General features: G+C 39.4%; 7 protein-coding genes across 20 annotated transcripts in view; 3 read left to right on the forward strand and 4 right to left on the reverse strand.

Moving 5' to 3' along the window:
• Positions 1 to 7,861, forward strand: part of LOC100187593 (BTB/POZ domain protein) — a 15,754-nt gene extending 7,893 nt beyond the window's left edge. The window contains exons 1-6 of one of the 4 annotated variants that reach the window (XM_008214180.4): positions 1,664 to 2,404; positions 5,318 to 5,559; positions 5,794 to 6,092; positions 6,467 to 6,688; positions 7,202 to 7,343; positions 7,427 to 7,861. In XM_008214180.4, the coding sequence (XP_008212402.1) occupies positions 5,382 to 5,559; positions 5,794 to 6,092; positions 6,467 to 6,688; positions 7,202 to 7,343; positions 7,427 to 7,692 (1,107 nt within the window). In that variant the 5' untranslated portion in view covers positions 1,664 to 2,404; positions 5,318 to 5,381 and the 3' untranslated portion in view covers positions 7,693 to 7,861. Of the gene's footprint in view, positions 1 to 1,663; positions 2,405 to 3,893; positions 4,050 to 5,317; positions 5,560 to 5,793; positions 6,093 to 6,466; positions 6,689 to 7,201; positions 7,344 to 7,426 lie in introns of those variants that run through there. The other 3 variants (XM_031922510.2, XM_031922509.1, NM_001134319.1) reach the window with 3 other exon arrangements.
• The window catches only part of LOC100680148 (tudor and KH domain-containing protein homolog), a 14,676-nt gene extending 2,249 nt beyond the window's left edge, over positions 1 to 12,427 (reverse strand). The window contains exons 1-9 of one of the 3 annotated variants that reach the window (XM_031922666.2): positions 12,039 to 12,376; positions 9,534 to 11,951; positions 9,217 to 9,319; positions 8,720 to 9,125; positions 8,420 to 8,644; positions 8,173 to 8,336; positions 7,875 to 8,095; positions 441 to 621; positions 30 to 239 (exon numbers count right to left, since the gene is read on the reverse strand). In XM_031922666.2, coding sequence (XP_031778526.1) covers positions 30 to 239; positions 441 to 621; positions 7,875 to 8,095; positions 8,173 to 8,336; positions 8,420 to 8,644; positions 8,720 to 9,125; positions 9,217 to 9,312 — 1,503 coding nt within the window. In that variant the 5' untranslated portion in view covers positions 9,313 to 9,319; positions 9,534 to 11,951; positions 12,039 to 12,376. The other 2 variants (XM_032596725.1, XM_031922667.2) reach the window with 2 other exon arrangements.
• LOC100123676 (glyoxylate reductase/hydroxypyruvate reductase-like) lies at positions 12,388 to 17,124 on the forward strand. Of its 3 annotated transcripts, XM_031922498.2 has the most exons (7): positions 12,388 to 12,585; positions 12,677 to 12,731; positions 15,650 to 15,771; positions 15,843 to 16,032; positions 16,113 to 16,276; positions 16,350 to 16,640; positions 16,811 to 17,124. In XM_031922498.2, exons 2-7 carry the CDS (start codon positions 12,715 to 12,717, stop codon positions 16,924 to 16,926), a joined length of 900 nt encoding a protein of 299 aa, XP_031778358.1. In that variant the 5' UTR covers positions 12,388 to 12,585; positions 12,677 to 12,714; the 3' UTR covers positions 16,927 to 17,124. The 3 variants fall into 3 exon arrangements, with proteins under 3 accessions (XP_031778358.1, XP_032452227.1, NP_001127792.1); XM_032596336.1 differs by having other exon boundaries at positions 12,388 to 12,731; NM_001134320.1 differs by lacking the exons at positions 12,388 to 12,585; positions 12,677 to 12,731 and adding an exon at positions 15,187 to 15,295 and having other exon boundaries at positions 16,811 to 17,116.
• LOC100120415 (ragulator complex protein LAMTOR3-A) lies at positions 16,703 to 18,161 on the reverse strand. The gene is made up of 3 exons (XM_001607755.5): positions 17,999 to 18,161; positions 17,578 to 17,805; positions 16,703 to 17,498 (listed from the first exon to the last, which is right to left on the reverse strand). Exons 1-3 carry the CDS (start codon positions 18,005 to 18,007, stop codon positions 17,361 to 17,363), a joined length of 375 nt encoding a protein of 124 aa, XP_001607805.1. The 5' UTR covers positions 18,008 to 18,161; the 3' UTR covers positions 16,703 to 17,360.
• Crcp (CGRP receptor component) lies at positions 17,636 to 21,558 on the forward strand. Of its 6 annotated transcripts, none has more exons than XM_032596318.1 (4): positions 17,636 to 17,786; positions 20,853 to 20,910; positions 20,986 to 21,253; positions 21,361 to 21,556. In XM_032596318.1, exons 2-4 carry the CDS (start codon positions 20,903 to 20,905, stop codon positions 21,460 to 21,462), a joined length of 378 nt encoding a protein of 125 aa, XP_032452209.1. In that variant the 5' UTR covers positions 17,636 to 17,786; positions 20,853 to 20,902; the 3' UTR covers positions 21,463 to 21,556. The 6 variants fall into 6 exon arrangements, with proteins under 6 accessions (XP_032452209.1, XP_031778338.1, NP_001136339.1 ...); XM_031922478.2 differs by lacking the exon at positions 17,636 to 17,786 and adding an exon at positions 20,320 to 20,527 and having other exon boundaries at positions 20,859 to 20,910; positions 21,361 to 21,558; NM_001142867.1 differs by lacking the exon at positions 17,636 to 17,786 and adding an exon at positions 20,446 to 20,527 and having other exon boundaries at positions 21,361 to 21,558.
• Positions 18,360 to 20,331, reverse strand: LOC103317223 (erlin-1). Its single transcript, XM_031922670.2, has 5 exons — positions 20,080 to 20,331; positions 19,842 to 19,985; positions 19,564 to 19,753; positions 19,235 to 19,493; positions 18,360 to 19,162 (listed from the first exon to the last, which is right to left on the reverse strand). Exons 2-5 carry the CDS (start codon positions 19,947 to 19,949, stop codon positions 18,718 to 18,720), a joined length of 1,002 nt encoding a protein of 333 aa, XP_031778530.1. The 5' UTR covers positions 19,950 to 19,985; positions 20,080 to 20,331; the 3' UTR covers positions 18,360 to 18,717.
• Denr (density-regulated protein) lies at positions 21,271 to 23,376 on the reverse strand. Of its 2 annotated transcripts, XM_032596316.1 has the most exons (7): positions 23,248 to 23,376; positions 22,796 to 22,956; positions 22,518 to 22,643; positions 22,282 to 22,366; positions 22,010 to 22,189; positions 21,715 to 21,854; positions 21,271 to 21,634 (listed from the first exon to the last, which is right to left on the reverse strand). In XM_032596316.1, the coding sequence occupies exons 3-7, from the start codon at positions 22,623 to 22,625 to the stop codon at positions 21,590 to 21,592; spliced, it is 558 nt and encodes a 185-aa protein (XP_032452207.1). In that variant the 5' UTR covers positions 22,626 to 22,643; positions 22,796 to 22,956; positions 23,248 to 23,376; the 3' UTR covers positions 21,271 to 21,589. The 2 variants fall into 2 exon arrangements, with proteins under 2 accessions (XP_032452207.1, NP_001136338.1); NM_001142866.1 differs by lacking the exon at positions 23,248 to 23,376 and having other exon boundaries at positions 22,796 to 22,862.
• Between the last annotated feature and the right edge of the window lie 14 nt (positions 23,377 to 23,390).

A 23,390-nucleotide genomic window follows, 5' to 3' on the forward strand; every position in this document is an offset into this window, starting at 1 on the left:
CGGCGATTCTATAGACAAACGTTATATACCTTCGGCTTCTGCGGTGTTTCCGCGGTCAAGTCGATCTCCTCGATGACGCTGTTGTTGCTCCCGCTGCTCAGGCCGGTGCCGTTGGCGGGCGACGTTTCCGGACTCTTGGCTCGGCGAGACAATGAGAGCGTCGAGCTCGCCGCTGACCAGGGCTCGTTCTCGGCGACCGCCAGCTCCAGTTTTATCAGCTCCTTGCCGATGTTGATGAGCTGTAATTCAGAAAACGTACGCCGGTTATAAATCTCAAAAAAGACTCAGCAATCACACAGAGGTAATAAGTGTCAAAATCGATTGAAAAAGTCCGGCCGCGCTTTTTGTTTAGCCGCCGAAACTTTCCAAACCGCACACAACACAGTCGTAATAGTCTAACGACTTCGACGCATGTTTCTACTTATATCCAAACGGCTCACCTGATCGTCGCGATGATCGTAGAGCTCGATGCAGGGAATGGGCGAGCCTTCCCGTCTGCTAGGACCCAAGCCCACAGGTCGCTCCTTGTATCCTCTGATCTTGGCAACGCGCGGCTGCCAGTTCGCCAGAGCGCAGAGCTGGCCGAAAGCCTCCGTCGACTCTCCGCTCCACTCGCCGGATCTGGAAAAAAGATCGCGAATTTTCGCCGTTGAAACAACATCGTCGCAGCAGTGCTACGCGAGCCTGATCCTTGAAATTTGAATAACCGCCGTCGACTCTATAATAAACGCTTACGCGCGAGGCGTCATATATCCGCGCGAACAATGCGGCGCCAGCGAGGATAGCTGCGCGCGTTTTGTGTTATCGTTATTTCTGTTTTCGCGCGCGAAGTGCAGTATTTGGCACAAGTGTCGCACGAGATATGCACATGCATATTTCAGCGAAGCGCAGCGCGTGCAGCAGTGACAAGAGGGTGAACGACGTCGATAAATATCCCGGCTAAACTGCGCGCGAGCAAGTGCCAAAACGCGAGAGCGACGGCTAGTTTTACTCGGCTTGCGCTGTATGAACTGCATAGGGCTGACGGAACAGTGACCCGAGGACGACGAGGCTCTTCGACCGAATAACGACCTCGACGTCGGATGCGGGATTCGGATGAGGGAGTAGGTTGGCGTAAGGAAAGTTTCGGTTCGCTGATGTCAGTATTGTTATGATCGGGTTCGGGTAATAACGAGGCGATAATCGCTGGCGAAAACAGAGAGCTGTCTTGTTAAACTCTGGTTTTTCCGCGCAGAGCTAATTCTCGTTCACAGATATTGGTATATGTATATACGTATATAAATGGCGCGTATCAGCTGGCGAGCAGAATCGGCTTCATTCATTCGATTACGTCCGCGAGTTTTATAATTAAGATAATTAAGAACGGGACGTGCACGCGCAGTTGGAACTCATTATGCCGCGCGTGAATTCGTCTCCTGGACGACCTTTCGAAAAAAACGCAGACGCAATTCAACGGGATCGTATGGAAAACTCCTCGTAAAACGTCTGACTTATTGGACTGACGCAGTTGAAGAAAATCCGAAGATTTTCACGAACAACGCGCTGATAATTCACGTGCGCAGGAAATTGCGCCTGGCGCTCGTCCAACGCGAGGAATCGCTCGTTATAAGCTGGCACTCGTGTGTATTACATAGCGCGTACACATCGCATTAGTCCAATAAAATCCGCGCTTTTTATCAGCCTCGATATCATCGCGGCTATCCTAAAACGATCTCATCCGATAAGCGATCGGTAGCTAGACGAGCACGAACCTCGCGAGATAAGTCTCTCGGCTCAACGATTTTCGTATATACAGCACAACCTTCTGCCCGCTTTTCTGCTCGAAATTATCCCGAAAGAAAAAACAAGGGGGCGAGAGCGAAGCACCGTAAACAAGCCAACTCGGAAAACGCATTATTTTCACGAGGGCCACTGCTGCAGTGTGTTTGCGTACGACATACACACACACACAAAGTGTATAGCCTGTTTCTCGCATCGCGGCGGCAGCAACGTTTATTCCGTTTTATAAATGGCATAGAGAGGGAGTCGAGAGTGTAGCCGCCTGTGTGCGAGTACGAACACACGAGAGGAATAGTCGCGGCAGTCTAGTGTGTGCGACGTAGCGCGTGAGAAACCGTCGACTTTTGTGCTGTTGCTGCTGCTGCTGCTATCGGACGTCGAACGTTTTCTTCGCTCGCGTCTCGACGGCCACTTCGGTCGCGGACGTGCGTCGCGCCGATTCGTCTCTCGCGCTGCAGTTTTGCTGGTGGATTTTAGATTTTCACGGCTGTACGCAGATCACAGTGTTTGGACTTCTTTATTGAGAAGATTCGCTGCTGAAGATTTGGGAGCGAGAGAGATTCGTTGGGACTGTGTGGCAGCATGTGATGAGTGTTTTGGGCTGATCTGGAGTTCGTTTTACGTCGTATGTATATTGTCTTTACTTTCTATAAAACTTTGAAAATTGTCACGTTGCCTTTTGATAATATATTGAATATAATATGCGAAAAATAGAACCGTATCTCCCAACGCGCTATTTCTCGCTCGGCCATCGCGATAAGATTTCCAAATCGATATGCCTCCGACGATAAACAACGATGTAATTATATTCTCTTAGATAATCATTTTTGAGCTAGGCTCACGCATCCGTTTAACGAACCCGTCAGTCATTAGCTCCCATCGCAACATGTATCCTTACTAGCTGAAATTACTCCGAAAAATCGCATTCACGCATGAAACAAACGGAAAATCTCTCTCTCTCTCTCTCTCTCTCTCTCTCTCTCTCTCGCTCTCTCTCTCTCTGAACTCCCAACACAATAAAATACTATAAACGGCAAAGCGATCATTCCGCTCATTAAATCCCGATCCTCTCGCTATCTTCCCATAGCTCTCCAGTCGGGCCGATCAATCTCATACCTGCGCATACACTTCTCGCGTGAAACGTTCACCGCAAGCATAATGCTGCAGTACGGCGTGTCGACGCTCGCGAATGAAAATAGAACTTTACAAGCGGCGTCTAGCTAATGGACCGCTCGTTGCAGCTCATTGCGGTGAGATGTAATATCGCGACGCACTTTCACTATCTCCCGTCGTTTTTCGGAAACCGCGACGAGAAAGAGGTATAGATCTCGATCTCGGTTGGGTTATGAGCACTGGCTCGTTACAAAATGTCCCACGATATAATACACAGATATATACATGCCATAGTCATTGCGGAAAAGACACTTTTTCGGCGCGGTCGTGAGGTCTATTGTTTTTGTTTTACAGGCGATACGATTCGAGTGTATGAGGCTCGTTTTTGTCGTAATCGAGTTTACGATTACGTTTTACCGCGTAGTCTCCTTGAAACGAATAGTGTTTCTTGCGTAGAAATTTTCAAGCGGTGGCGCGCATTGTTTACCACGAATCTTTCGCGTTATGATACTATACGTGAGCGCGGTACACAATAGCATTGAGCGAAATTATTATTTAAGCCGGCGATAAGATTTTACTGTCCCGCTCTCGTATATTAGCAGCAACTTTTTGTCTATCTATATGGTCTCTATATCTCTGACTAGCGAATGTAGGTGGCGCATAGGCTCTTTCCGCTTTCTCTCACATCAATCTACACTCACCGTATATTATGTACCCGACTGCCGGGTATATTTACGGGGAATTATGCAAATACAACGATTTACTTCGCGCGATAACGCGGGCGCGAATTAAGCGCGAATGACGAATTAAAATCCGGCGCGGGAAAACAAAATACTAAAATCCGCACAGTCTGTCGCAGAACGCGACGCGATGCACACAACGTGCAAAATTACGTATTCGTGCAGCGATACGCATCGGTCGCGAGCTGCAGTATGACTCACCCATATATATACATATAAAATATGCATCATGGCCCATACACGATTTTACTCGCAGCTCGAGCTTTGATAAAACTTGCGCACGAGGACAACAAATTACTAAAATTGCACCGCTTCCTCGCGCCATAGCGTGCACGTTCACGCCGCGCGGAGTCATCAGACAGATCAAAATATACGAGGAAGAGCTATTTCGCGCTGCGTCTTTATTCGCGTGTAAAGGTACGTAGGTATAAACGCTGTGTGTTATCCACGCGTACACATCGTATAGAGCTGTGTATAGCGAGAGTTTCGCCCAGTATCAATTAGACAGCGATTATCCCAACGAGTCTGTTTGCGCTGCAGTCGATTCGATCTCCGCGTGTAACCGCGACCCAGTTCTATACGCTATGCCCCTATGAGCTTATATACGCACGCGATATGTGTAGCAGTGTCTTTCTCCAAGCATCAATCGGAAATTTTTCGGCTCAAGTGCCTTTGCTGAAATCTTATCTGAAAAATTCGGTGGCGGTCATAATTGTATACGAGTAGGGCGGGAGACGAGCTCGAGTCAAATTAAGCCGCTCGTTTATCGCCCGTGGAGTAGGTTGTACATGAAAATAGACAATTTCCCCTATCGGAGCTATTCTTTCGCGCGACGTTCTTATACTTCAAGCGTAGCTCTATTGTATCTCGCTGAAGAATAGAGGAGGAAAAAATTTTCGACCGTCGCTGTGTGAAGTAACGATCTGTCATGCGGGACACCGACCCGAGAAGTGTATATGATATACGGGTTGCATAATTTTAGTTGAAGCATCTAGTATAATATAATATAATCTTATTTAATATAAGACATCAGGCTCTGCAATTTACACGAGCTTTATACTATCGCGGAATAAATCCCGGCGACGTCTCGCGCAAATCCCGTGCAACTATGCGCTGTAATGTGTGCATACAAAGGCGCGCGAGAAAGTAATTAGCTTGCTTTTGACTCCCTTATACAGTAGGTCGCGCTGTAACAACGCGCTCGATTGATTATTGCAAAAGCTTTCTCGTTGTGTGTACCTATAGTATCATAGAGCCTAATTCGGACGCTCCCGAGAGTTAGCGTCTCGGCTAGATTATTCTTTGATCTTTCGTTTTTGTTTTCGAGCCTCGCGAGTCGATGCGCTTTGATCTTTGGCAGACGCTTTCGATTCGAGACACTGAACACACAGAAGCATACACTCTATGCATACATCCTATAAAAGCTTATGTATAAAGCCAAAACCGCAATAACGATCTGCTAAACGCTTCGCCCGCAATTATACAACGTGCAGAGCTAGATCTGGGCTGCTCGATAGGACTCGCGGAGAATAACGGAGTTCCGCAAGTGCAAATTGCAGCCTTAAAATCCTCCGGGCTCCGGTACACACATACAGTCTAATCTCGAGCATCGAACTTGTATTTATAAACTCTCTTACGTGCACGTGCGCTTTGTTATTGATGTATGCATACCCAAACTGCTGCAGACATGCTGCCGGCGATACAAGGGAGAATCCAAGTTTAATCGCTGCAGCAACTACAACTACTAAGATGGAACTACTGGTGCCGACGGTCTCGGACGTGATCTTCAAGTACACCTGGCCGATACCGCACTACAAGAAGACCATCTCCAAGAAGTACAGCTTCGACAGCCCGAGCTTCGACCTGAACGTCAACGGCATCCACAGCTCGTGGAACCTGTCCATCAGATTTTGGAAGGGCCCCGAAGGTATGCCGATATTGCGCATTTTTCAACGGGGAGATCGCTTGATCGAGCTTCTGAAGGGGGTTAATAACGCGAAAAGCCATCGCGAGGATGACGCGTCGCGGCCGGTTCATTATTGAAAATGACGACGCGGGAGAAGTGGCAATAACCGCGGGGGCTGCTACTCGCCGGTGCGAGCGCTTCGCGCATATAAGCGTCAATCGTTTGAAAATTAAACTGGAAATCGTGAAATTTCAGGAAAGAGAATAACCAACCCCGTGGTGCTATGCCTGAACATCTTGAACTGCAACGTGGAGGAAGTGGAGCAGGCGAAGATTCGCTTTCAGTTCGCGGTTTTCAACGCTGACGTGAACTACTGGGAATACTGCAACGTCAGCCGGACGATTCTGGAGCTGCGCTCGAGCTCCGACATAATATCCCTCGGCTACAGGGACCTGTCGATCGTCGAGCGGCACCTCAAGAACAACGGCGAGCTGCGCGTCATGGTCAAGATACAGATCATACAGTGCGAGAGCGAGAAGCACAGCTTGTCACAGGTGCGGCATTTCAATTTCCTTCGCGAGATCTATATGCGTACAATGATGTATACCTGCGCGTGCCATTATTACCGTCGTCGGCTTCGCGATGTTTATTGCGGCCATTATAGAATTAAAAGCCGGTTTGATCCAGACTCGCGGCCGTGGAGCTTTCTCAAAGCTTTCCTATAATCTCTAGGTGCGCATCGAAATCTCAAAATCGCGCGATTAGATTTATATCCCTCTCTCTATCTCGGCTTTCAACGAAATTAATTTAGCACCGAATATCCGTGTCAACGGCGCTGTTATCGCTTCCATTTGCATACTTGCTTTTGTCTATAGTAATGAAAAAAAGCTCAAGCAATTCCACGCATGAAACTGTCTTGTTTTCGCAGGACATGGCGAAATTGCTGAAACATCCTCAGATCGCGGACACGAAACTCGTTTGCTCGATGGAGGACGAGAAAAAGACGTCGGAGATCCCGGTGCACAGCTGCGTGATAGCGGCCCGCAGCGACGTCCTCGCGAGCATGATCCGAACGATCGAGCCAACGGTACAGGATGAAAAAGTGGAGGAGCAGGAGAACGATCACCCGAATGACAACAATAACGCCGACGTACGTCTCAATGGAGATAAGGAAGCGCTGATCCAACGCGATTCTTGAGTGTGCTTGGGTTTTGATTTCGCACTTCCTTTTTGTTCTCACCTTTCGAATGCACGGTTTTGTCTCTGGTTTAACAGTTTGAAATCGACGAGGCCATTCGTTCCGACCACCTTGAGCTGTGAGCGCGGAATATAACGGCCAAGTCATTCACACCCTCTGCTTACTTAGTGCCTATATACATATAATACACTATACTCGCATAGCGCTTCTTAACTCCGAGGGAACTGTATGTTGTAACGATAAGCTAATATACTAAAGCTGTATATGGTGCCATATAATACTTCACAAGCTGTGGACTGTATATCATTAACTAAATAAAAACGTATACCATGTTTTATCGAACCCAAGAGAGAGACTAAATACAGCACTGACCCTTTTTTCGAATTGCATAAATACACAATATACGATTCGTGTGATTGACGACTGTTCTACATACAAGTGCCATTTATTGTTGTTTCTGTCTAGATTAAGTACGAATTAGAATTGATGGACTTATCGAGAGAGGTTGTAGAAGCGTTGTTGCGTTACATTTACACGGACCACGTCGATAATTTGGATCAATTAGCGCCTCAGATGCTTGCTCTGGCGATACGATTTCGGTTACAAGGTACGATTCTACGCAAATCATGTATGATGGACAACGAGCTCGTAAAAATAAATTGGCTCCGCTAATGGCTTTGTTTATTTCAGGATTGAAGGAACACTGCGAGAGAAGCTTGACCGAGACGATAACACCCGAAAACGTGGCATCCCGCTTGTTGCTGGCAGACGAATACGGTTGTGACATTCTCAAGAGAGCCGGTCTAGCTTACTGCGAAGAGAACGCCATGAGCATTACCAAAAACTTTGCGTGGAAAATGATGGAGCAGGTCAATCCCGAGTTGTTCAACGAAGTCTGCGAGGCTGGAATGGGAAGCTCGCGATCCAGTATGAACGACAGCGAATTAAGCAATTGATTGTACATATGTAAATCTATTTTTTTACCAGGATACTGAACAACGCGACTGATTGAATCGTAAATACATTTGAGCATTTCTGAACGTGGAATCGCATAACTTAACGCTTAAGAGTATATATTTTTCAAAATTATTTGTTAGAGAGAATAAAGAAAATTTAGAAAATTTATTTAAAAACTCACCGAGGTTTGACGCCCGCCAGGCAGCACTCGATAGCCTGAACTCTGAGGCTCAGGAAGTCTGTGCGTAATTCAAAAATATCTTTCTCTGCTACCTTGTCTTGGTCACCGAAATCAACGAAGTACACCTCGCACAGCTGATCTTCAAGTTTCGCCACGATTTCACCTCTGTACCATTTATTATCAATGGAAAATTTGGCTGCCACCATTTGACCCACGGTAATCTACAAAAGTGAAAACTAAATATGAAAAAATTCGATTGTAAGAATGACAGGATACAAGAATCCCTACTGTTACCAACATTTGTCAAGGCGTGCATTTCTCGGTTTTCTTCGGATTCATAATAATCAGTCATGTCTTTTACCAGTGGATCTAGTTTGGCATTGGTAGGACCAATAACCTGGATGTAAAATTGGCTTGGGTTTTCCACTGAACAAACAAATACTTCCATGAGGCCTTCATTGGCTGAAATTGGAAAATTGAAAATAAAATTAGTGTTTTCTCTAATATTATTTTCAGTGATGTGAATGTTGTTGCATTTGGCTCACCTTGGCTACCAAATATTTCTTTTGAATAATTTGAATCTTTTGGACTGTTGTCCGGTGTAATAGCTTGTGGTGGAGGTGAAGTTTTAATTCTAGGAACTCTGGCCAGTGTGCTCGACTCAGCTTTTGCCTTTGCATCTTTATCCTCTCTTATTTTATCTTCAATTTGCAAAAGAGCATTAGCAATTTGTTCTGCTGTGCCCTTTATAATGACTCTCTTCTTGGCATCTGTTTACAGATTTATTATTACAAAACAACCGTTATAAAAATTCAACTTTTGTATATGTACTATGTATACTGTACCTGAGTCAGCAACATTATGGGAACTTTCTAAAATTATTTTTGCATTCGATGAGTTCTGTATGTGGTTAAGTATCTCTCCCCCTCTTTCAGTCATTTTAGCAATGGACCTTTGTGGAACCCATGTTTCGTATGTTTCAATTATCGGCTGATTATCTAATATGACCTTGATCCTTTCTTCTGCCAGCTTGATATTTTCTAGACTTCCAATGATGATGCATATTCGTTCAAGTAAATCCACATCACTTTCTTCTCTAAACCTAATTTTAGTATTAGTGCTCTCTTGAATACTTTGAATCACTGTACCGCCTCTTCCAATGATTACAGGAACAAATTGACGAGGAACAACAACTTCCACAGAGTTTTGTTCAACTCTCTTTCTTCTGATGTTTTGTTCTTCGACATTTTTCTACAAATAGATGATTTTTAGTGACAGGAATAGTGTATTATGGACGATTGAAATTTGTTTAAATACACAGAATCGAAAATGAATTATTTACCTTTTTATTTACAAAATACAGCAGTACAACTGCAGCGCCTGTTAATGAAAAACTAGCCAGCAGTGGGATGAACAGCCTTTGAAGTGATACACGCATCTTTATGCTAAAATGAACAAGAATAATTTCCTTCAGAATAAAAATACATCGAACGAATTTCAACGCGCACTGGTTTAGATTCCGAGTAAATTTAGTAATGACATAATGTTTGAAGTTACACGATATAACCTCAAACTTCTAGGACATCCGCTCTATTTACCCTCGTTTGACACCTCAAGTTCAAATTGCTATACGAATAAATCACGAGTCGATTCGCTCACCTTTTCGTCAGCCTTCATGCGACTTATTCTTTAATCGTAAATAATAAACACGAGCCTTAGGAATTCAGTCGAATTATCTTCATACCCGTTGTGCTTTGAAAGGTCCACGGATGCCAACAGCAAATGATAAGTATTGCGATTTGCGCGGAACGCCGCTATAGGTATATGTGAGCAGTGAGCGGCGTGAGTGACGTGAACGCGCGAGTCTATGCATAATCTTTATACGTATATTCATCATCACATGTAGCTAGAATTATATATAGCGTGTAGTCTATAGAAATACGCATGCAGTCATACAGCAAACGTATACTTCGGAAAAGTATAGCTGGTAAAGCACTTTCACATTTAGGTTTCAGCTTTGAGAGCGAAACCTTCGAATTCCACTCCCAGTCCTTCAGCAAATTTTTAAATTTCATTACCTAGATACTTTTTGTGTGAGATATTATAGTGTTTTTTGTATTATTGAAATATTTTTTTAATGTATTATTAAAGGAGAGCGGCGGGAGATTTAAAAACTACTTCTTATCGATGACTTTCAACTAATAAGCTATAAAACTAATTAGAAACGATTTCGAAGCGTATAAAGAGAATTCTATCTTATCATTCGAGCTGTTTAAAATTCAAAGTGCATTTTTTTTGGAAACTGCTATTATATTGCCATTTATTTTTTCGTTGATTAGCATTCAAGTTTAATTCGGGACAACCTTGAATTAGCCTTGTCGTGTCCAAATTAAGTAGAACGAGGATTATACGCGCTGAAATAAAATACTTGTTTTTATTGTTTTTGAATAATTGCAACTGTCTATAAATCCGTTACTATACATCCAATAAAAAAAGAATATCCTTGTTCACCGAGAATAACCTGTGTTTTTATTTATTCGCAAAATTAATCACACGCGTACTTGTACATACAGTTTTCTCATAAATATTCGAATTCATAATGCATTGATCATTTTACATCATTTATATAAAAAATAAATTTCGAAGCTTTTTTAAACGAGCTTTGTATGGGACAAGACTAGATTAAGGTTCAAAATAAATTATGAAATCTTTATTAATCAGAAATTATAGCTTGATGATCGTTGCTAGACGTGCAAAGTAATGCACATTCCTTCAAACAGCGATGCCGTTACTGCTGTACCCAGTAGCCTCGTCGTTCTCGCAGACATCAAGTTCGAATATTAGTGACTCCGTGAATGAAAAATAGCCGCTAAAAAATTCGTCCTAGAAAAATTCAATACGCAATATATTTGCAATTTTAACTCTCTAGATATATCAAATAAGAACAACGAGTTGATTTCCATGCCGAAAATATCTAATGTCTTTCCTTATCTTCTCCATTCAAAAAATAAACGATAACCGCGCGAATTACGCAAATCCCAACAAAACGTTACCACTCTACAACTTGACACCTTGATACGATAATTTCAAATACTTCGAAAGTTACCTTTATCTCCCAATAACATTCAAAACTAATTAGTACATATTTACATAAGACATTCTGTCGCAAACCGATTTTTCATATGCTTCTACATTTAATTGCATTAACGAATTTCATAATCTGAGTTTAACAATTGCTATCTTTATTAAAACTTTGCATCGCAGCAACACTGCACTATTGTGACGTCACGCACACTTAAAACAACATTTCTTCGTCGAGTTTTACTATAAAATTTTAATCTTTAAGTTATTCATTTATAATTTCAACCGATACTTCTGCATGAAACTTCCAATAAATTATATTATTTATCTATTTAAACTACGAACGATAAAAATTCAAATAAAACTTTAAATCAATTTAGTTAACTTCTTTCTCTAAATAGACAATAAATTTATCAATACAAATACGATAATCTATTAGGCACGCTATATTAACGTCTCAATATCCAATAAATAATCAAATAAATTTAATTTAAAAAATGGCCATACTTCAAATGCACATGTGCCCGAGTCAAAAGATTTCATACGAAAAAACTTCGCGTATTTCTATGTCCAACAAATGCACAAGTACTTATCTTTACATCCAGCGTTAGCTTTTTTTCCAAAGCTGTTAGCCTTATCTGGAATCCGCTGTGAGGTATCCATTTGACGGTCCATTGAAAAATAGTCGCATAGAATCAATTCTTCGATACGCCTATACGTCTTGCCTTTGTCCTCTGCATCTCTTCTTTATGTCCAGGCGTTGTCGAATTATCCTCCCAATTAAAATATTTCTTCTTCCTCTCAACGGGCTGCATCCATCGCTTATTGACGATCTTCTTAATTCTCTTGCTATTTTGTCGTCACTCACGCCGTATAACTTTCATTTGGACTACTATATAGGAATTATTATAAACCACTTCTAACCGTACTGGCCTGAAGCCACGAATCGCCTTGTCGATTCACGCATGTAAGAATCAAGTAACGGAGAAACGTTCGCTAAAATAATACAAGTAAAATAAATATTAATAAAAGTAGCCCTTGGTTACGTCCGGAACAAGCTTTAAAGCTCTCATCGAAGAATACCGCGTTCGATAATAATCTGCAGCAAGCTCAGTGCGCGCGCGAACAACGACGAGCAGAGCTCCTCCTACGACTTTTGATATTTTCCTAATATAGTCTTGAGTTTCCAGCTTATATTGCATGCAGCCTATCGCGCTCGCATATATACAGCTGCACGCAAGACAAACACGCAGTTTATATAGCGTCTAAGCACGTCGAATGTATACCGTGCCTCATAACGCTTCTAACTACTTATATACATTTTTCCGACGTCGACGAGTCGCAATCTACGAGCACACACATACACACCCACACACACACACACACCCGCGCGCGCGCGCATGCGATCGAGTCAAAAGGCGTACCTCGAGTGCGATTCTAGTCGCCTGGTACTCGTAACGTTCTCGGGTGATGACTCGCGTTTATTCGCCCGACGTCGGAGCTTATAGCTTACACTCCTGTACATTATAATATACCTATAGGTATACCTACGCGAAGTCGTGTTCGTCGAGCTTTGCAGATAATTTCTTTTCATCTTGAAGGAGCTAAATACTAAGTATAGGTGCAGTAGGTGAGATGTGGGGCTGCAAGCACACTATACTTCTACATCAGTCAATTCTTTAAATCATATGACTTACTGATAACTTTATCGGTTTATGTAGCGGCGCGAGGCATAGCTCAGAGCCGCGACAACCGTCTCATGTACTCCTGTTCGCTGTAAGTAAAAGAGGAAATATTTAACTCGAATAATCAATTAATTTAGCCAAGCGAGAAGCATGTAACATTAATGCAGCTTAGTTCCGCACCATCGGGACGCTTATATCGTAAAGCGCGCGTGTTTTGCATACAACATTTTGAGCATGTCACATATTTTTGGAATTTGTCAATCGACGTCGAGGACTAAATTTATTTTCAACGATAAACCATGGATGTATATGGACGATTTACATAAGTAATAAGTGCGATAGTACATTACACGACGACTACGAGAATTGACTGTTTGAATGGTTTTAAAATAAACCAAGTTGCGTACGTGTTATACATCACTCATAGAAATGTACCGCCAGTATGAATCCATCAACGGAACATGAACGGAAAGAAGTCGCATGCGTGTCATAATCTCGTAAAATATATAAGGCCGGTGTATAGGCGTTTTTTCCCCAGACTATACACAGTTTGATTCGAAATCGCAGCGACCGTAACTTACAAGCTCTAGAAAAAAATGGGAGCAAAAAGACAATGCGGAGTATAAGTCCCTATAGTGTAGGATAGCTGAGGACTGAAGCGTTAAAACTGCATTACACCGCAGTGACACGCCGTATGCAGCAAACAAAGAACTTTATCATCATCTCTATAATAATAACATTGCCATAAAGGAAACCGCTTCTGATGAACATTTTTCCAATTAAGATCAATAGAAGATGATTTTTGCAATTGACGATTTGATAATACATAGATCTATGCTGCTTCTATCTCATTATGGCAATCCATCTTACTTTCTCTTATGTAACACAAAAAGTTCTTCTGATCGTGTATTTTTAAATTATTATTAATCATGACATATTTATATATAAAAATAACTGTCTTTGCGATTTATCTCAAACCTACTTCCCTTTATTATCAATTTAAAAAAGAGGAATCACTGTGAGTTTCCAAACGTGACTGTGCAAAAACAGTAGCCAAAATCTATCACAGCATATGATGAAAACAAACCAGCAATTGCCAATAGTAAGTGTTCACGCCGCGTACACGATCGCGCGTAGAGCAGAAAGTCTTATACGCAAATTCACTCTCCCACCCTTTTTAGTGTGCGAAGACGCTCATGTGGTCACCTCTGCTCAGACCTAGCGACAGTTTTCCAGTCAGAACTGATTAGGCTACGGCAGCTGACGAATTGTCTCCGAGCTTGAGTAACGTATTCGTCTCTAAACGAAATATATTTCAAGATTAGAGCACGAGCGTAGCGAGTGTGATAAACACGGTGCAAAAAAGGACTACTTTAGTCACAGATAAGCGTGACTTAACAGCGGATTTTAGCCACACTGTTCTATAAAGATCTTTTTGTAACGCATTAGGGACAAAAGTAGTCGTTTTCCGGCCAGCGGGCGCAAAAGTACTTTTGCGCCCGCTGTTATCGGGAGAAGAGTATTTTTGCGCCCGCTACACAATTCGTTGGCAAATCTTCTAAACTCACAAGAAATTCAACAAGTGCAGTTTGAAACGCGAAAATCAATACATGTGTTACAAAAAATATGGTGTGCACCAAGGGCTAAGCGGGCTTTTTGGCCTCGTGTGGTTGCAGTACTCGTCTGCGGCTCGTAAACGCCCTTGCCTGTGACTCGTACTCTACACTCGGCCTAAAAAAGCCCAATTTACGCTTTTGATACACAATATACTATTTCTTCTACTCTCGCTTTTAAAATTTAGATCAACCTTTTAATTGTATATATATATATATATATATATATATATATATATATATATATATATATATACCGATAAAATGTTTAATATGATTCTTGAAAGCTAAATTAGAAGAAAAGAGATTTAATCGCTGATTTTCGTAAAAAATCCAATTTTTCGCTATTTTTAAGTCTAGACAACTTTTTACCTAGCCGATTTTTTTTAACTCATCAGCACTCAAATTAAAGCTCTCTTCTAATACTTCGATCTTAATAATACACATTTTTGGATAGCGCCTTCAGAAACTGAGTGGGTAAAGTTGAACCGTGGCTAATTTTCGTTTATTTTTCCCATGTTAAATTCCCATAAGAGAATTTAAACTGCCCGGCCAAAAAATAAGTATTTTGAAATCGCAGGAACCCAAGGTTTTTCGGGTTATGGGTTGCCTAAGGAACCCCAAATTTCAATTTCTTTCACTCAGACCCCCAAAGGTGTCCGCTTTTTTCTGGATTTGTACATATATGCAAGCCATTTTCGCTGCATTTGTATCCACATCTTAACAATCGAACCGCCGATATCTCATAATTTCTAGTGGTTTTTTTTACGCACCGCCATCACCACTGCTGATAAAACGAGCAGCTGCCTTATCAAAAGCCATTTGAAATACAACTAATGCACACGCGCCTGCGCGAGAAATCTCCGGCATTGTTATATAAGAGAATGAAGCTGTGTGTTTCTCACTATCTGCGTTTTCGCACCCAATGGTTTTGTACGTCAGTTGCCGACCAAGCTGCTAACATCAACATGAGTGGAAAGCCACGAGTTTTGGTTGCACACAATGACACGCCGCAAGTCGCCGTCGATTTATTGAAGACAAAGTGCGTTTCCTTTTTTTAAATTTTATTTTTCCATTCCGATTAACATAATATTATACTTTGAACGATTGTACAGCTTGAATTTAGTTTGTTAATCTGTGTGGGTTAAATATCTACTATCAGGTGTGTGTAAACGCTGTTCTCAAGATTACAGCCGATTTAGAGGTATAGTTATTGGCTGAGCGAAAACATGTCATTTGTTGCGTACTATATTGCTCATTTTTTTGTAATCTGAGACGATGAAGTCGTAGAAGTGACTCTATATTTTGAAATTAAGACGCTATGACAGAAATGCTTTTTGGACCTACAATAACTGCGTCGTGCAAAATAAAAGACTTAATGATATTTTCTTCACAGGTGCGATGTAACAATATTAAAGCCCAACTGGCCTACAGAAGCCGAAGTTTTGAAAGTTTTGCCCGAATATGACGCTCTTCTGGGAAAGCTCCATATCGACACAGATTTTCTCAACGCTGCGGGTAAAAATATCCCATTTCTATGATTGTGAAAAAAAACTTCGATAATTAAACAACAAAAAATATTATTGCAGGAAGCAAGCTGAAGATAATCTCGACACCGTCGGCCGGCTATGACCACATGAACATCCAGGAAATAAAGAAGCGCGGCATCAAAGTCGGACATGCGCCGAAGGTCTTGTCGGGAGCAGTCGCCGAAACCGCGGTTTTCCTGCTATTGGGTGCAGCCAGGCGCGCTCATGAGGGTCGACTGCTACTAGAACAGTGAGTCTTGCTTCGAGCTTATGCCAAATTTCGTTTAAATTGAAAATGAAAGCGCTGATCTATTGACACAACATTCGCAGAGGAAAAGTCGAAAATGGATTCCAGTGGCTGTTGGGCCACGATTTGCGCAACAAAACCGTTGGAATCGTTGGTCTCGGCAACATTGGCGAGGAAATCGTCAAGAGACTGAAGCCCTTCGAGATTAAAAAGTTCTTCTACACCGGTCATTCAAGGAAGAAAGCCGGCAAGTATTAGAAATCTCAGAGGCGGACAGCAAAGGTACAACGATGAACTAAAACTTTCGTTTTGCGCTGTAGGTGATGATCTTGGTGCTGAATTTGTAAACCTGGACACCCTCTTGAAGGAGAGCGACTTTGTGATTTCTTGCGTGCCTCTGACTCCGGAAACCGACAAAATGTTCAGCGATGATGCTTTCAAGAAAATGAGAAAGACTTCCGTCTTCGTGAACATCGGGAGAGGTAAAACCGTCGATACAGATGCTCTCGTTAGGGCATTGAAAAACCAGACGATCTTCGCCGCTGGTCTCGATGTCACCGAGCCAGAACCACTTCCCGTCGGCCACGAACTCTTGAAACTTCCCAACGCCGGTGAGCACGAATACTTATTCAATCACTGCAATAAATAGGGATGAGAAAATTTATGAGAGATACACTTTAAAACACGTATTTTACCGTTTATTTGTGTATAGCTTGTATTATATAGTATTTATCCATTTGGTTACCATAAAAGACTATTGAATTAATACTTTTATTTACAGTGATCATCCCACACATGGGCAGTCAAACTGTGGAAACCCGAAACGACATGGCGCTCGCGGCCGCTCAAAATATACTTAACGGTCTCGAGGGCAAGACTTTGCTGTACGAGCTGTGATTAACTATATTTTGAGATTATCCATCAAACTTTTGTATTTACAGAGAGCCATGGTCAGAGCACAATGCGCTTACTTTTTGCTACAAGTATATCCGTAATATTTTTCTAAATTCTTTCCATTAATATCAATTATCATGTGTATGCAAAATTTATAAAGCAAAAAAAAACGTTAAATATATCATATGTTTTTAAAAATAATGTACAAACAGTTACTTTTAATTATTATCATAGATTTTGTCTCAACATCAGACTTCCTTCCTTGTAAATTTTGCACTGCCAGACAAGAAAATTTGTCTCAAACAAAACATTGGTGCTGTTTCTTCTTGCATTACTGGATGAGTAATATTGCACAGCAATATCCAAGTCTTTTATCACAATACACTTTTTTAGTGATGTTGCATTAATTATCATCCATAGTGAACTACGGGTAACCATCAGGCATCCGCAACAGCATTTTTTAGTTGACAGAGCACAGGGTCGATTTTCTTCTCTAAATCCAGAATATGTCCAGTATTGCAATCATGACTAGCAATAAAGCTCACTACTAGAGGTAGCTTGTTCATTTGTACTACCTATGTGTTACAAAACAAATAAATTAGTTGTGATTTGTTACTTAGGCTTTAGAATTTAAGATAATCTCATTTTATATACCTGGTAACTGCTGTACATGCAGATGATAGTATTATTTTTTCCAAGACCAAGCTTACTTCCTTGATCAGTAGCCATTCCAAAAGTAGACAAAAAACTTGCTCTCATTGCTAGTTCTGGAGCCTTTTCATTAGCCACAAATACAGCTGGTACCCCATCTCTATCTGTTATCAAAATACTGTGCAATCCTTCAACTCGATTGAGTAGGCCATGTAAGAACTTCTTTAAATCCTAAAAAATTATATATAAATTATGAGGAATCATGATTATAAGCTTATGACTAATATTACATTCTATCTAAAGATTCAATAAAACAGTACAGGCAAGTTTAATAAACAGATAATTTTATAACCTCAAACTTAAGATAACAAACACTGATTTGCCTTTTGTTCTAAAGCAAGAATAAGTATTTGGTGTTACTTACAGCCGTCATTTTGTAGATTTCTATTGTTCAACACTTGTCGTTTTCGAATAATAACTTTGAAGTTAAAACTTTTGACAGATCAGCAGGCAAGTATACGTTGTCATAAACCAAATTGCCAAAGTGCAACGAAGATGACGCAAATGCGTTAAGTTACTGCAACTGACAAGCAAAGTTACCAGATCTAGTTTTTTCTCTAGCAGAAAAGAGATTAAAATTGCTGCCATAACATATTCCTATTACTAAAACTTAGTATTTATTTATTAAATAATACGTATAAATAAGATAAGTGAAAATAAAATATGAAAATTGATAGAGAAATGAGCAATTCAGATAGGATTGTGAAGATTCATTGTAAAGACTGTTTTAGAGTTACAAAACCATATCAGCAAGCATACTAATCTTGCCACTTTATTCTTAAACACCATCGTGAAGTATAATAAATATTAGGTTGTATTTATAATAATTAAGTATATTGTAGGCTTGTATTCAAAAGCTGTACAATTTACAATACTAAAAAACTATAAATAACAAAGTTTCTCACAATCGTTAATAAATAACGAGTACAATAAAATAATTTCAAGCATATATCAAACTTGTCTTAGATTAAAATGATTTAATAGCTAAAGGTCATCGATGTGCATATCAACGCTTGCAAATCAATCATCGGTTACCTACAAAATATGGGAATATTTCAATTCAGTCGAAATCTTTTGAATAAATTATTCATTATAATTTTCATCTTTTTCGCTGGTGACTCGGTTGATAGAAGATCCTAAATTTGCATCATTTGAGCACCCTCCTAATGAAAACATTTTTGGTATATCCTGTCCATAGTACACTTTAGCATTTTGTGACAATGATTTGTATTTTTCTAGTTCCAAATACTCCTTTGACAGTAATAATTTGTTAGCTTCAGCTTGTCTTGCCATTTGGTAATAATCAGCATCCGAACGACTTTTTTCTCTAGCTAAATGCATTTCATCTTCGATCGCTGCCATACGCTGGAGTGATTCTTTCTCCATGATTTTTTGATTGTACTGAATTTTAGCTACTTGAGCTTCTTTCTCAGCTTCAATAATTGCCTTCTTTCTGTCAGTCTCAGCATCTTTTTCAACTACTTTCTGATGCTGCGTAGAAATCAACAGTTTAGTCTTTTCTGCCTCCCTAAAATGTATAAATTGTTCTTAGATATGCAAAAATAAGAATGATAGAATTTAAGAGAAATTGTTTACTTACATTAGTTCATAATTTTTCCGGATTGTCTCAGGAATCTTAGGTTTGGTTACTCTTACTGCTAAGATGCTCAGGCCCGGAGCCATTTCATTTAAATCTCTTTGCAAAGCAGTCTTAAGGTTCTCATCGATTTGATCAAATAAATCAATATAAACCTCGTGCAAAGTATGGACTGAGCAAAATTGATTTAACTCGTGGTGAACTTTGTTGAATATCAAAGATCTGTCGTAGTCTGCTGTATAGTTCCTAACCATATTGTACACTGTGAAAAACAACAATTAATGTTATTACATTTATGTGAAGGAGGTACTGATAGATTTTAATATACATACCACTATTAGCATTTAGAATATTTACAACTTCAATACGATCAAAATAGATCATGACACCTCCGCTAGTTCCACAAGGAACATTTTTGACTTCATCAGTTTGCAAAGTTACTTGAACAGCCCTGAAGGTTGTTAAAAGCGGTATCATCATATGGAAACCTGGACTGCTAACTTGAGGCAGCAGTGCTCCACCCTGGGAATGTACATGAAACATGTTTTAAAATATTCGACTCACATAGTGACGTCAGTAGTGCAAATAAGGAATGGCTATTTTAACTTACTCGAAAATAAACTCCAACATGACCCTCCTCAATGCGATGCAATGAAAAATTAAATACTACCGCTAGGCATACCAAAAAGCACATCACAATAATATTTTGATCAATCATTTTGATGTGGTTTTTTTTAAACAAAAAACGTATTAACTGGAAAGAAGGTATTTTACCAAGAATTAGAGAACATAGTGGTATATTAGTTACACGACGTGCAGAAAGTGAAAGAATTAATAATAATGGTTACCGCTTGGAGGATATCTCATTGATGTGTGTTCATTCGGTTGGTTTATTTAAACAGTGATAATGTTAGTACTACAATATATATTTGCAATGTTTATGTATGTTTCTTTGGTAAACGAGGTTAAGTTCATACAAAACTCGCGGGCGCATATCTTCTTCGTGCTCCTGGTCTGTGGTCTCTTTTCTTTCCTGTTTCTGCTTCGCGCCTTGACTTGGCCGAACCACGCATGCGCCGAGCGCTCACCGCGTGGCGCGTGTGTACTGTGTAGATAGTATAGTGTATGGTAGCCTACCAATATTGGTAGGTATAGGTATATATATATATATATAAAAGTAGGTGCCTACTTGCACTGCACATTGCCGTGATGCCATTATGCTACCGACCGTCATGTTGAAACAGTTCTAGTCCCAGCGCTGTCAATGAAGTGCTTGTGTGTTATGCTATACGCTAGGTAAGAGTCTCCTAAATATACTAAACATTCTCTAGCTTGTTCTAAAATATGCAATATTTATCGTATTAATATTGGTTTTGGAGTTCTCCAAAGTGGCGCTGTCGGTCGTACTTATACATAGCGTATACGAATACAATAATTTACGTTATTATATTGTTTATCAAAGTTTCACGACTCTCTGAAGTATTTTATTTGCGTTCAATTCTGTACATAATTAATCGCTTTGTAATAAGTGAGGTTAAAAGGAAAAAGCTCATTGTTTACTATTGTTTATATAGTTGAAATAAATATTCACATTGCTAATTTTGACAATAATATTGATTAGTTACAGAGTTCAGAATACATCAACACAAAATTAAAATCTAATCGGGTAAAATGGAAGTGTAAGTAAATATAATTCAGTATTTGAAATAAAAATTTATCTAAACAAGAAATAACATTGATTTTCTTTATTATAGATTGAAGGAGTGTTCGGCTTATCTTAGTAATTATGAAGTATTAGATATCCTTCAGAGTATAAAGTCAAATAAAAAACAAAAAGCACTGAATCAGTTGGCAACCATCACGTATCAGACAATCAGATATTTGGAAGATACTCCTTGCAAAAAGCAAAGTCCAGAAAAAATTAATTCATTTCTCCAAGCATTAGAACCATTCAAATTAACAAAGTGTGAAAAGTTGACTTTGTTAAATCAGTGTCCAAAGAATGCACTTGAATTGCAATTGGTAAAATTTTAAACACATTTATGTTTATAAAATTGTTCATTTATTTCATGATTTTTAAATATTTCATATTCATTTATGTAATGTAAAATAATCTGGATGTTTTTCAGATAATTGAGGACAGTGAAGATCGATTGACCGAAGAACAGTTTGAAGCTTTACTAAAAGTTATTGCAGAACATTTGGACGAGGAAGAGCAAAGTGCTGACTGAGGAGTATACCTTTTGAAAAAAACGTTACACTTTTACCTCGTTTTTATATACATTTGTTTATAATAAACATCCATCAGTACAATATTGTTTTAAATAGTCTTGTGCGTAGATAATTTTCATCAACCCATTATCTCTTCTGATCTCCCAGATCATCTATCGAATCCTCATCAATCTAAGACAACAAAAAATAATTTATTACAATTCTTTATTTAAAATCAACAAAAATTAAGACTGATCTTTTGTTAATATTACCTGTGGCCATTTTTCAGGAATCACATCAAACAAATCATCTTTTACATCACCCTGTATCACAATCTCATCCTCTCCAGTTACACTTGATCCGCAAGCAAATTTGCTACCAAAAAACTTTGCTGCTACTTTCAAGTCGATGTCTAAACAGTAAATTGAAATATTATTTAAATATTCATCTAACAAGTTAAAAAGTTATTCCATAGAACAAACTATAATGTAGCACAATTGAAATATTTATTAATCAACAGTTGCTAATCATGTTAAGATAATTAATAAAAACGTCATTTTGGCTCACCAAAGGTACTGAGTCCTGTGACAACTGTCACAGATTTTTTCTTTCCTCTCGGAGCTCTGGAAACTGTGACCAATTTTTGTACCTCTTCCTTCTTCTTTGTCTTGAGCATACCCTTTCCACCTCGTTTTTGTCGTTTCTTTTCATCTTCAGTACCTCCAGCTTCTATGTTTGCATCATCCACTATAAAAGATTTTAAAATTATAATCTTAATAAAGATTTTTTGATACTTATTTAAAGCAGGCAAACGCTGATGTAAAATATTGGGTAGTTACCTAGTTTTACTTTTTCAAATTCAGACGGCAAATTCTTTTCTAGCCATTCTTTGCACTTAGGATAGTCTGGGTAATATTCGCAGTACTAAAAAAAGTATAACACATGTATTTGTAATCAAACAATCCTTTAGAAATTATCTAAAGTATGCGGAGCAGAGATAGAGCTGTGTTGGTGTCATTGTCTTTCAAGTCAATGACATTGCATCGGATTAATAACTTTTTGTGGAAAAATTTACCTCGATGGGAAGGGAACAATTTCCGCAATATTGAACTTTAATTGGATAAACAGCGTCAGGATCAGGTCCTACTCGAAGTTCCGGTTGTTTTTCTTCTTCAGCTGACATTATTCCAAAATCTAACCTCTATGGGGATGGAAAAATAGAATAAAATTTAGTAATCAATATAATTAGTAATCGACCGTATAATGAAATCTTTACTAGCAGCGCTACTCAAATAACAAAAATACAAAAAGTATAATTTTATTAATATTCTACTTTTTAAAACAAATACTCACAAAATTTTAAACGAGCTTTCAGGTTAGGGATACAATATACCCCTCCCGGCAATCTCTTCGAAAGTTCAGTTTAAGACCGCTAATGAGTAACGGCGCTTTTTTTCGCAAAAAATATATAATTTACTATTGTTGTCCACATTGTTGATCTCCTCGATGCTATTCTATATTTACCACAGAATTATCGTTTTTAAAGCATAAGTTAAAAAGATTTTTTTTACATAATATATTGACACACTATATACAATTAAAAATAAAAATTAGCTACAAAGTAAAAATTAAAAAAAAAATAATAATAGTATCATGATTCATGTATTTATCATATTATACTGTAGTTAACCGTTAGTATTATAGTTGTAAGTTAAAAGAGGTATGTCTAGCCAATTTATAATCATCACATAATTGGATTAAGTATGCGCATAGACAATCATGGATCAGTTAATAATCGTACGTACAAGAGAGTAAAACAACTTGGCTCAATTTAATTTCCCTTGTAAGCACTGCAAATTTTATTTTCTCCCATCGTCATCTTCAAACATTCCACGGCATCTCACAGCCGTATACGACTTTTTGTATCACAGCAGAACCAGCATAACTC

The sequence above is a fragment of the Nasonia vitripennis genome, chromosome 2 (genome assembly GCF_009193385.2).
Source record: "Nasonia vitripennis strain AsymCx chromosome 2, Nvit_psr_1.1, whole genome shotgun sequence".
Classification (NCBI taxonomy): domain Eukaryota; kingdom Metazoa; phylum Arthropoda; class Insecta; order Hymenoptera; family Pteromalidae; genus Nasonia; species Nasonia vitripennis.

Excerpts from the sequence above, each read along its gene's own strand:
- LOC100123676 (NM_001134320.1), top strand. The coding sequence starts at position 15,222 with ATGAGTGGAAAGCCACGAGTTTTGGTTGCACACAATGACACGCCGCAA. Across the intron at positions 16,033-16,112 it reads GGTCGACTGCTACTAGAACA|AGGAAAAGTCGAAAATGGAT; the intron begins GTGAGTCTTGCT and ends CAACATTCGCAG. Across the intron at positions 16,277-16,349 it reads TCATTCAAGGAAGAAAGCCG|GTGATGATCTTGGTGCTGAA; the intron begins GCAAGTATTAGA and ends TTTGCGCTGTAG.
- LOC100120415 (XM_001607755.5), bottom strand. Across the intron at positions 17,499-17,577 it reads GCATGTACAGCAGTTACCAG|GTAGTACAAATGAACAAGCT; the intron begins GTATATAAAATG and ends TGTAACACATAG.
- LOC103317223 (XM_031922670.2), bottom strand. The coding sequence starts at position 19,949 with ATGATTGATCAAAATATTATTGTGATGTGCTTTTTGGTATGCCTAGCG. Across the intron at positions 19,494-19,563 it reads TATTCTAAATGCTAATAGTG|TGTACAATATGGTTAGGAAC; the intron begins GTATGTATATTA and ends TGTTTTTCACAG. Across the intron at positions 19,163-19,234 it reads CGGAAAAATTATGAACTAAT|GGAGGCAGAAAAGACTAAAC; the intron begins GTAAGTAAACAA and ends TATACATTTTAG.
- Crcp (XM_032596318.1), top strand. Across the intron at positions 21,254-21,360 it reads ATGCACTTGAATTGCAATTG|ATAATTGAGGACAGTGAAGA; the intron begins GTAAAATTTTAA and ends GATGTTTTTCAG.
- Denr (XM_032596316.1), bottom strand. The coding sequence starts at position 22,625 with ATGTCAGCTGAAGAAGAAAAACAACCGGAACTTCGAGTAGGACCTGAT. Across the intron at positions 21,855-22,009 it reads CACAGGACTCAGTACCTTTG|ACATCGACTTGAAAGTAGCA; the intron begins GTGAGCCAAAAT and ends TTTACTGTTTAG. Across the intron at positions 21,635-21,714 it reads TTCCTGAAAAATGGCCACAG|ATTGATGAGGATTCGATAGA; the intron begins GTAATATTAACA and ends TTGTTGTCTTAG.